This window comes from Diachasmimorpha longicaudata, chromosome 10 (genome assembly GCF_034640455.1).
Source record: "Diachasmimorpha longicaudata isolate KC_UGA_2023 chromosome 10, iyDiaLong2, whole genome shotgun sequence".
Lineage (NCBI taxonomy): Eukaryota > Metazoa > Arthropoda > Insecta > Hymenoptera > Braconidae > Diachasmimorpha > Diachasmimorpha longicaudata.
This window is the reverse complement of record NC_087234.1, coordinates 5,949,141-5,960,849: the sequence shown is the minus strand read 5'-3', so window position 1 is coordinate 5,960,849 and position 11,709 is coordinate 5,949,141. Positions and strand designations below refer to the sequence as shown.

The 11,709-nt window shown below is 42.6% G+C and overlaps 1 protein-coding gene across 3 annotated transcripts in view; it reads left to right on the top strand.

The window, feature by feature from the left end:
• The window catches only part of LOC135166623 (insulin receptor substrate 1-like), a 54,477-nt gene that overhangs the window by 28,106 nt on the left and 14,662 nt on the right, over nt 1-11,709 (top strand). For all 3 annotated transcript variants that reach the window (XM_064129068.1, XM_064129069.1, XM_064129070.1), the window contains one exon: nt 11,623-11,659. In XM_064129068.1, the coding sequence (XP_063985138.1) occupies nt 11,623-11,659 (37 nt within the window). The remainder of the gene's footprint in view (nt 1-11,622; nt 11,660-11,709) is intronic.

The following is an 11,709-nucleotide window of genomic DNA, read 5'->3' as shown; positions in this document are numbered from 1 at the left end:
AACGTTCCTTAAGGCCCCAACAATTTATCCCAGGAGACATTGCTGAAGCAAGAGAGAGTGAGAGACCCAGAGGTACAGAAAAAAGGGGCCGGAGAGGGTTACGAAATTAAATTTCGACGATTTTGGGCCCTCCGGCGATTTTATTTCGCTCGGGGGTGTGGGAGCGTAAGGCCCCTCTGGAATTTCCCGTGGGCATCCCCCCCTCACAGCCCATCGTTTAAACATCGGCACTGAGTTCTAAAATGTTAACCACAGAGTTGGTGCGCAACAGGGTGAGGGCCCCGTCGTGGATTCAGATTGTTCTAAAAGGCCCCGGCTGTTTTTCAGGGGGAGGACTCGAGGGGATATCCCAGATCACCGGAGCGCCATGTGTGTGTAACTACTTATTAGGGCGTGGGTCTTATCTAAAGGGTCACCGGGCGGCTCGCGACCTCCGGGACCCATGGGTCCCACCAGAGAGAGAGAGAGAGATGTATTACCGACCGAATTCCAGGAGTTGCTCGGGATACGAGTGATGTATTGTCATGTACTCTTCTTTTTGGGACTCACGGCGCCACAGTATAGCGAATAAACTTATGCAGTTAAGGGTTTTTCGACTTGAACAATATTTTAAAAAATATTAACATCGACGAACGACTCAATTATTGAAGTCATAATTCTGTGCTTTATCTCTTTTCAAATTGAGTACAATGTAAATAATTGCTCTAGCGACGGAAGAGTAGAAATAAAAGAAGGCGTCAAATCTCGAATTTCACGTTTATACTTTTTCTTAGACCTTAAGGCCCAAAAATCTTATCTTTCCCACTAAAATATCTACAGGCCTATGTTTGCATTTTTTCTCTTGCGGCCTCTTTCATAATATCTCTGTTGGTAAACATTCTTTATGACCATACGCAAACACTCGAGCAAAAGGGCATGAGGCCCTCACACCTACCATTACATTAGTTTTTTTATCAATTCAACGTGTCAATTTCCCGCATATCATAAAACGATACAGAGGTAAAAATTCACGCAGACATCACCCAATGGTTGCAGAACCGAGGAGATAAATATGAAGAGAGAGAGAGAACAACTCATAATACCCATCGGGCTACCTCGGGGCCCTGTGGTTAGGGCGGTGCGCGGTTTTTTGTGACCGGCAATTAGGTAAACGTCTCACGACTCTCTGGACCCAAACAGACCCATACACGTTCACTCTCACTCTTCATTTTGTTTTACATTGTAGACACATTTCTAGGAGAGTAGTAAAGGATATCTTCCCTACTATTATTTAGTAGTGTGGTTTAAATTCGGGCCCAGATCACTCTCGGTCCCCCCAAAAAAAAAACTAGATCACCAGATAAATCGCCGCTTTGTTGCCTCCAACCGTAAGGTTCTCCTGGCGATAATTTCGCGTTGAAAATTTGCGGAAAATTATCATCAGGGTCCTAGGGCCCCCTCCAAATTATTCGTATCGATGAATTGATATTTGGTTTCAGACGATAAAAAAATTATTGCGAAGTAGAAAATCTTCATTACCGACTGGGGTGAACCGTTACCACTTAGTTTCGCATTCACGGGTGTCGCTCTGTTTACGGTTGAGCTCCTCGATTTTAAAATCCCCTCTTCGTCAGGCGGTAGTCCACCCGGATCCGCCAGGTGCTGTCATCTGTAGGAGACCCGGGGTACTCGTTTTGACTCGTGCGGAAGGGAATTCCGTGGGAACTGGCGCCCTAATTCGAGCCAAAACGTTTAGTAATTTTTTTTTTTTAATGTTTCCCCAGGGGGTGGTAGTAGCGAAATACCGAAAAGCCCCGGGGATTCCTGTGTTTCTCTGTGGCTTACTGTCTCGAGTGAGATAGTTTCACCAGGTTAGCCCCGTGCGAACCAAAGGGTTTGGGTAGGCGTGACGGGTGCTCGGGTTTTTCTCTCTTTCAGTTATGTTTTTTGAGTGGTGTAAGCCTCACGGCTAAAAACACCCGAACGTCTTTTGCGCGGTAGAAATATCTTTAGCCGAAAACGTTTATACTACCTGCCGTCGCGTAACGAAGTAATTGTGGGGGGATTACAATGACCATTGCCCTGGGGTAAAGTTCGACGTGATATTTTTTTCGCTCCAGGAATTTTCGAGAATTATCACTTGATGCATTCACTGTTCGCGGGGGTTTTTTGATGTCTTAACGAGGCTCGAAATTATGGAAGTTGTTGGGAGGAAGGGGCCTGATGAATTTTGGGTCTTAAATATTATCTCGAGAAAATAGCAATCGCTTATTTTTCAAAGGAAAAATTTAAAGCTCGTGATTGGTAGTATTCGGTAATTACTCCTTCGATTTTATTCCAGGAGGTCAATTTGCACAATTTTTCGACATTGTAAATGCACCAATAGTTTAGTTGATATATACGCTACTCGTAGAATTAACGGCTCATAACTCACTTTATGCCGTGACAGTGATTGTCAGTTAGTTAGTCATTTATAGGCGGGTTAACTGCGTCATTATTGTTTCGGGCTTCGATAATCAATTGTCGGGTGACTCGTGGGGGCTGTTATTTTGTTTAGGAAATCGTTTTGAGAGGATAATTGGGAAAAATTTTTTTTCTCACGATCTTAGTCCGCCAAACGTGTTAATTTTTTTGGTCTCTTAACTGCAATTAACAGTTAGATTTTATTTTTACAATTGAGCCTAACATCGATCGAATGGTAAATGAAGCTCATGATTGCGGTAGCTCATCCCTTTGGGGCCGGTGCATTAGCCTATGAAATTAGCCGCCCTAAACCCCGGTCGTCTCCTTCCAGGGATATAAATAAAGATTATCGCCACATCCAGAAGTCATTACGAAATAAATTTCAATAACCTGACGAGTCCGTGAAATTTCGTCGAGCGAACCCAACCCTTTCATTTTAAATTCCTCTCTGCATGAGTAATTGTCAATACCTGAAAATGAAATTCCATTCTTTTCATTATTCAATGATGTCTCAATTGAGGGCCGAGTGATAAATCACTGATACAATCATTATTTCCATAATTTACAACCAATATTTAATAAATCACGCCTCAAATACAGTGGGATATGGGTCTTTATAAATCTTGGTGAAGTCGTGCTTTCGTTAACTTTATAATTGGCATGCAACTCGCACATTCATTCTTTGAAAAGCAAAATTTATAATTTTCATTTTCAACATTCCCCCGAACAAGGTTTCGGTTATTAAATCCATATCTATCACTCGATCCGGCCCTCAACGCAATTTCATCATCGCGATTATTATAAATTGGTCGGACATGCTCTTGCATCACGTCTTTACCTCCGAAGTAATTTCACAATATTGCAATTGCGTTGAATACCTGGATAAATTAATAAAAAAATTATAAGCCATTCCCTCCCCAAGATCTTTGACGAAATAATTCAAAAATCCCTCGTCAGTTTCTATCACAACATAACCTCAACAACCATCTGTTACACGTCCCCTTAATACCAATTTCGCACCTCTCTCATCCTCCCCCTATCCCTCAGGGCTTTCTCAGTACCCCTCTCCCTTCCAGCATAACCTAAAAAGCCATTAAAAAATGAAGAATCCTCGTCCAGCATCAGCGAAAATTCCTCCTCACTGGATCCCCCATCGTGTGAATCCCCTTCGTGACTCCTTCGCTCGGTCCCCCTCCATAACCTCTAAAATCCCCCGTACTGCCCTGGAGGCACGCGCTCACCAGCCGCGGGGGATCTCTCTCGTCTTCCCCCCTCGTCACATTTTTTCGACTCGCACAGAACAGAGCAGATAGGCATGCGCGTTAAGACGTCCCCGGTTCGTGCGCCATATTTCATCGCTCGCCTTAACCTCCCCCTCCTCTCCTCCCCCATTAAACAACCCAATACACGTTTAACACACGTGTATTGTGTAAAATTGTGGAAGGAGGTAGCTAGTAAAAACAAGTAACGACTTCATGGAAAAACATGGACATGTTTGGTGCCAATAAAATATGTTCTACAACGCCTCCACCCTTCTGACGTATTTATATTTATCACATTTTAAATCATAACTAAGTGTCCCATGCAATACAAACAAACCTGGTGCCCTGTCGCATCCCCATTATAATTATTTAAATCTAATTTGAGTTTATGTAGAGGAAATTGACTCGAAGGGAAATATTTCCCATTTTTTATTTCACCCTTTTGCTGATATATCCATCAACTCATGTGCAGAGCGGTCCTTTTGACTCCAATGAAGACCACCAGACGGCGAAATGCTTTGCAAAGAGGTCGGGGGGAGGGGAGAGTAATGAAGGGTTGGAATGTTCGCCATAAAGTGATGGTAGTACCAGAACGGAGGATTGATGCCCAAATATGAGTCGGGGATGGCGCTGCAAGTGGTTAACGCAAGCTGGATAAGTCGCAGATAGGGGGAGGGGATGTAGGTGGGCCCTGAAACGCGGGAGAATGGGGTTGAGTATCGAGGGAGGATGGTAGGAAGGGGTTAGTTGGGCGCGTGGATCCACGTGCGTTCCCACGGTATCCAAAGGTGTATAGCACCACAAAACCCCACCCTTACTCCACTAGGACCCCCTCCCCCTCCCTCCCCCTTCTCTTGGTGCTGTTGTGGGCCCTCTTACCACCACCCAGTACTTCATCCTCGTTCGGTATCCAGTGGATAACGTATATATTCCATCCCCCCCCCCTCCCCCTCGCCCTGCTATCTCTCTTATTCTGTCTCCCTTCAAGCCTAGCGTTGGCGGTATGACCTCTGACCCCCCATTACCCAGCACCGGGGCCCTCGACTGACGCGACTCCTACGGATACATAAATATACCCAAGGCGCATGCGCAGGGAAATCTTCATACAACGAAGAAGTGCCTGTACACATCGGCATTTAGGGATGCACATGCGGTGTTATATGTTGGTAATTTTTCATATAACTTTTTTTTTTTCCATTACCTTTTTCTTTTGTTATAAACGAACACTGGGGTTGCTAACTTGTGAGAGATGATATGATGGACGTATAGACGGCGTGCGACCAATAGGCCAATGGAGTCTTTGAACCCAGGTGAAGATATGACTCCCTCGGTTTCCGTATTCCAGGCTGACGACAGCCCTAATTGGAGTTGGCTTCGTGTTGGCCGGGAATGATGGCTATGTTGGTGATGAGAGGGGTGGACGATTCCATCTTCAATTTAAATTTGCATATGGGATTCCGTAAATGTGATGGGGGATGAAGAAAAGGGGCTCCTAAGGATGCATTAAGAAGATGGCTTAATCACCCCGTTTCAGGTGCTGTGATTCCTGTCTGGCGACAAGCGAACTGCGATTTCTGTTTGGCTCCTTCTTCGAAGGCCCTGCGATCATTATTACTAGTGTCATAAGAGGATGATTCTTAAATTGATCAGGTGATTTCCAAATATCATCGGGAATTGATCAGTATCGTGACATCATCCGATTGATCGGATTGTCTTCAGTCGAGGGGGATTCGTTTGGGTGACTGATCCAGGTCTTCTTGGATATCTGCAATACCTAATCCTAGGGTCACTTAGCCATCATAAAATCAGTAGAAAGGTCGGTGGTCACCAACCCCCAAACGTCACCTCCGATGCCCCTCCGGAACCAGGCTGGCAGGTCTGAATCCCCAAAAAGTTGATGACTTAATCCATTATCCTCATCACCACTAACAACCGTAACTCCTCACCCACAATACAATTAACCTCACCGCCCTCTCAATCACGACCCAAGCCGGGAAACAATCAGATCATACCCAGCATCATCACCTGATTGGTCCCCATCCAATTGTCGTTAAACACCAAGATGTTTCCATGAACCGAATCCTTACTTCGCTTCTGTGGGGCCAAAGTGTAAAAAATCTTTCATGGAACCTCAAAGATCTCCGCACTCACCTCCTCCCCGTCTCACTGCCGACAACACGGGAGAATCGTTAAGACAAGAGAATCATCTCCTAACAACTACCATTCACCATCTCGTTTTTTTCCGCATCATTTTCCTGAGAAGTTTACACTGGCGGCTATAGCTCCCCCAACTTTCGGCATTCCAGCATCAGGTGAAGTGTTGTTTTTTACATCCAGGGGGAAGGTCGAGTGATTTTGCAAGAAAGGTGGCGATTTGAGCTTCCTCGTCGATCCCGGTGGCGCCCTTAATATTTTACCCATCAGTCTACCCCCTGGCATATCTCAGTCTTCAGTTCCTCATAACCCCGAAGAAGTTTTTGGTTTCTGCCACTCATATTCCCAAGAGCTGAAGCGAGGTCACTCCTCCTTATGGGAGGACCCTCAGGCAGCGACTACTTTTCGTCTTCCTCTTTCTCCTCTTCTATGCATTAAAAGAAACCTTATTTTGAAATTAACCTGTGAGAAATTGAAAAGTTCACCTATCGACCAAGAATCCTCAGTTCTGTCTGACTCTGCAAACACTCTATCATATGTTTATGTGAAGATCCGTTAACCGGAAGTTGCAGAAGAGCCATTTCCATTTAACGACATAAAATCTCAAGTGAATCCATATTTCTATTTGTTGGTTATGGCACACGCCGAGACACGTGTCCATAACCTCCTAGACTGCTCCTAAATCACATTAAAATCCTCTTCCCCCATAAAAATATTGAAAAAAAATAATAATATTATGAGCAAGAAGCATAAAGGGTTAAATATGCGTGCAAATATACTTAAAAGTAGTGGAGTGGGAGGAGGTAAAAGTACACGGAGTGAAGTGAGGTATGGTCGTTCTCAACGATTTTATGGCTGAATACACCGTAACCCTTCTTGTGATGGTTGTACATGACCGACGCTTGGAACTTCAGATGTTGGAAGTATTTTAGTTGTTGATCGTATCCAGAAATCTAACCCGGCTTAATTAGCCACTGAGGGACGTCGGTAAATGGCACTTATACCCGGCATACAGTTATACAACACACGAGGAATTTCTCGACAGTAAAATAGAATTGGTGTTGTTATGTATTTTTAGGTTATAAAATTGATTAGAGTCCTTGACCCTGACAGAGTTCGTGGATTCTGAAGGAGCGTTTGAATGAGCTGAACATTGCTAATTATCAAAGACGACTTTGGGGATTAATTTCCCAAGAATAATCTCCTATTCGAGGGTTTTCCATGTCTTTGAACTGGAGCACGAATCATCGCCGCAAATAATCGAGTATCTTATATAAAGTGTCGCCTATAACTCATAGATCATGCGCTAACGATCCCGCAGACGAGGAAGGAATGGCGAATAAAAATATTCGGGTTGATAATACTATTAATCGTGACTAGTTTTGAGATGCCAAGTGAGTCGTAATTAACGGTATAATCATGGAAAGAAGCTTAACCATATCAAATGCCACACAACAAGATGTATTTAATTATGAATACAGCCGTGTCGCTACTCCATCTATCGGGGACTTATTTACGGCTTCTGAGAAAGCAAATTCCATGGGAAACGTGATACCCCACACACGTGCCTGTTGAATTAAATCACATCGGGGATAATTCATTGCCTCGGTGATAATTTCTTTATCGCGAATGGCAAAATATTATTTCTATTAATCTTTATTAAGTTATCCATGGAGAACCTGTGTATCCTACCTAGCTGAACCTTTCCCCCTTGATTCCATAGCTTTCGGGGAATAATTATTTTCCCGAAAATTAAAAATTGAATTATGGAGGAAAAATAGCGACAGGTGGTCAAAGCCTTCCGAATATTCTTTTGTCACCGGGTTGGTGTAGGCGTTATACCTTACTGACCTTCATCCATCGTGAATAAGTGTGAACAGTGTGTGGACAAAGCCTGAGGAGCCGGTGTTACGAGAAAAAATATTTTCTTCGGAATTTTTCTTTTAAAAATACTCCCAAAACAACATTTAACGAAGAAAACCACTTAAAAGCCGATGAACCATGGGAAATACCAGGAGACGTTTGAGATTGACAGAGAAGGTGACCTAAAATTGGATGACAATTAATCGTCAAATGAAGATAAACCTGAGAAATTAATTTGGGAGCCATTTTATGTAATGAAACATTCAACAAAAGTTTACGCGGAAAAAATGGACGAAACTCGTTGTTTATGCGACGCGGAAGATAACAAAAAAAAAGATGGAAAACGAAAACAAACACGAAGAGAAGCGGGAGTCTGTTTCATGTTGATTCAAAAAATCGAAACCCAGATATTGATGAATGCCAAAAATAAAGACTCACTTGTGATTAATAGTCCCCGGTACATTCTCACCATGGAAGGTATCTCCAGAAAAAGAAAGAAGAGTCCAAATATTGATGAAGACAGACAATCAAAAATTGCCCCCACGCAGAGCCGATGATTAAAATTCTAAATACCGAGTGAACCTAACCACCAATTGACCCCCAGTGTTACGGCCTTCTGCGCAGACACAGGGAATCAGTTAGAAGCACCCCACAGGCTCACCACGATACATCACATGGACTACGAGATTACAGCATCAATAAAAAGAATCATCGGGCCTCGACTGGTGAAAAAAAAAAACATCTGAGAAATCAAGTAGGTGTGATTTTTCACACCTGATCAATGCCTCAGGTAAGAAGAAACACAACCAAATCTATTTCATCTCCACTGATGAACTCCAACATCTAACCTTGTCTATCAACAATCAATCCTACAGTCCAACAGTTACTAATGTCCCCTCAAGTCTTCATTGATTTCGATGGATTGTTTTATGTTTTACCTGTTTATGGAGGAGTCTCACCTAATAAAAAATTGGAAATTGTTCTTATACTGCCCATAGTGTTGTGATTTTTGCTGATGACTTGTCATCATTCTCCCCAATCATGATTTTGTCTATTTACTTAATTTTCAATCATGCAGTGTGGAGCTTCTCCCACACGTTGTGATGATGATGGCGAAAAAAAATCCGCTTTCCTGTGATTAGAATTGATCTCTTCAGGAAGCCAGTGAGGCTTACCCCCCCAATCCCTTATTTTCCCGGTGGTGGAAACAAGAAGTCCAATAGCTTTCTTCCAACCAAAAAATTTTTTTTACAGGATACAACCACTGGGTGGACACTGGTGATGGCGTGGGTGTATCCAGAGAGACAACAAGACGACGTTAGAACACGAGATAAAAAAAGGTAAGAGAGAAAAACCAAATGGTATAACCCTCCTTCCAGTAATGCATGGGTTTGCGTCCCGGCGGGGCGGCGCAGCTTTGTAACAAACCGGGCTTTTGACTCGATTAATCTTGCCGATATATATTCGCCGCACGCTGCGACCGCCGATATATCAGAAATAAAGTGTCGTGCTGCGCCAAAGGGACCTTCCACCATTTTTATTTTCTTCCAATTCTCTTTTTTTTATTTCATAATAAATTCTCCATCTTCTCTTCAAGATTTGTTTCCAATAACTGGTGACAGGTGATGCCGATGATGAGGGAAAAATCCAATGAAAACTGGAGTTAATTCGGTGGAGAAAAAATCGTCCCCCCCCCCTCCCGTTGCCTTTATGATTTTTTTCTTTTTCAAAAGAGAACCGCCTCCACTGCTGGGCGCCATTGCTCATCTGCTTCTCGATATTTCGTGCTATTGTAAAGGATTATTCATATTATTTAATTGCTTTCGACAATTTCTCCTCGACTCACCCCATCATAATCCTCAGGAGTAAGGGGCACTTTGAAAGGGTGGTGGGTTGTCATGAGGATGCAAATTCTAATGGGGGCGGGTTTGAAGGAGGAAAAAAAAAGAAAAGGTGAAGAGAGGTGTCGGCTCATTACTGGTCAATTGTGACGCAGACACCCTGTGGTGTTTAAACATCGAAACGGTTTACCATGACAACGAACGTTTAATCGCTTGATCGATCATTTATTTTCGTCAAATTCTTTCTTACCGATTATCTCACTCTGATAATCGATAAAAAAAAAATATTGTAGACACGATGTGAATCATTAGACGTTATTTTTCACTCATGAGCGTAAATTTCTATCGAATCACAGGATGATCAATCAAGTATTGATCCTGATATCGAATTTTTTTTCTTTCAATTCAGCCGCGATGATAAAATTGGCTCGGCATTACGATCACGAGCTGGCAATTTGTTTGAATAAACTACAGTTTGACATAACGGTAATGGAAAATCTTTCCCACAATGATTTATAAGGTTCACGTAGACAAAAATGTACCACTTACGAAACCCACGACTGATTATCCATGCTCATTGGGGGGGGGGGGGGGGGGAAAAGACAAAAAACATCTCCAATAACACATTGAACCGGAGTAAGTGAATTCACACATACATTTGTGCATAAATAATCGTTCATTTAAAAATTTCTGAGAAACAATCTGTTACACGTATCGTACGTGAATGGCAAAACCGTAAAAATATCACTGGTCGTGTGTTTCCCACGTGGTCGGAGTCGTCTTCTCAATGGACATGTGGAGGTGGTAGGGGACCGTGAGATGTTGTGGGTACCACGCATCCAACAATTTTTTTTTTAGAGACCAGAATGATTCGTCGCGGAGTACGGTTTTCAACGGAGCCAATTATTAGATGGGACTCTCATATTCTTCTTAGGAGACGATGAAGAATATGGCCAAAAAGGATGCCTAACCTCAAAAACCCCAGACACAATGGTCACAACGATGAAATGAGGATCCAATTTACCACCCCTAAGCTCAATATTATGGAGTATTTCTATTTTAATTATTTCTGGTGATGCTTTCATTCACAGCAAAGTGAAATCGATAATTGAATTATCATATTTGGGTGGAGAGAGACACTTTACTGGGGTAAAGTCTCTTTGTCGGCGTGGGGATAAAATTAAATGCTGGACAGTATCCTCTGGGGGAATGATTCACCAATAGTTGTGGCATAACTTCATCGGTGCCTCTTGGAGTTTACAATGCCGGACGACTTTAAGATGATGCCAACAGGGAGACTATTGAGTCTGTCCTCACAATGGGATTTCTGTCATTTTTACAAGTCGGCGTTATTAATTGTCCCTTTGATGCTGGACAGGGAGTGAGGGAGGACAAGAATGTCGAGGGAGAATGGGGTATTCTCAAGTGTTTTACCATTGAGGACTTGTCAACAGTTGATACCTGCCGCGAATATTTAAATCGATCATTATTTTGCTTGAGATGGTTGAAATACATTAGAGCAATGGACATGATCCACTCCAACATTTCGAATCCACTTTCTTCCCATTAACCGGGAGAAATCTTGAGTCTATTGGGGGATGTTCTATGGGAATTGAACTTGCTGAAAACGCCCATCTTGGTATTGCCAATTATTTTCTGTGCTGATACGTCAAATAAGACGTGAGATGATGACTTGTCACACGTCAGCCTCGTAATGTCAACATTGATATTAGAAAAGTCATTTTGAAATGAATATTTTACCCCCTAGAATCGCGTTTCACCGAATGAATTATAGGTGATATCGTTTGAATTAAACGTAGGTATATGCGGATAATTAACGCTAGTCCTGAGGGTAAACTCTATAATATACCAAATGCTGTATCTCACGGCCTGGAATTCAAAGTTTATGTCTGTGGGTATCATAAAACGCGTGACGGCACAAGAATTAGGAGCAGAGAAAATGAAAGAATGAGAAGTCGTAGCAACTGTTTTCTGTTCTTCTTTCTTATATTGTACCTTTGCATATTATACCAGAAACTAAGGGATATGGCTTGTTTCAGGTTATACCATCAAGCGGCGATACAGGAGAACGAGGGGGTGAGTGGATTCTTTGATTTTTTTTTTCTAAAGATGAAATGTAGATGAGT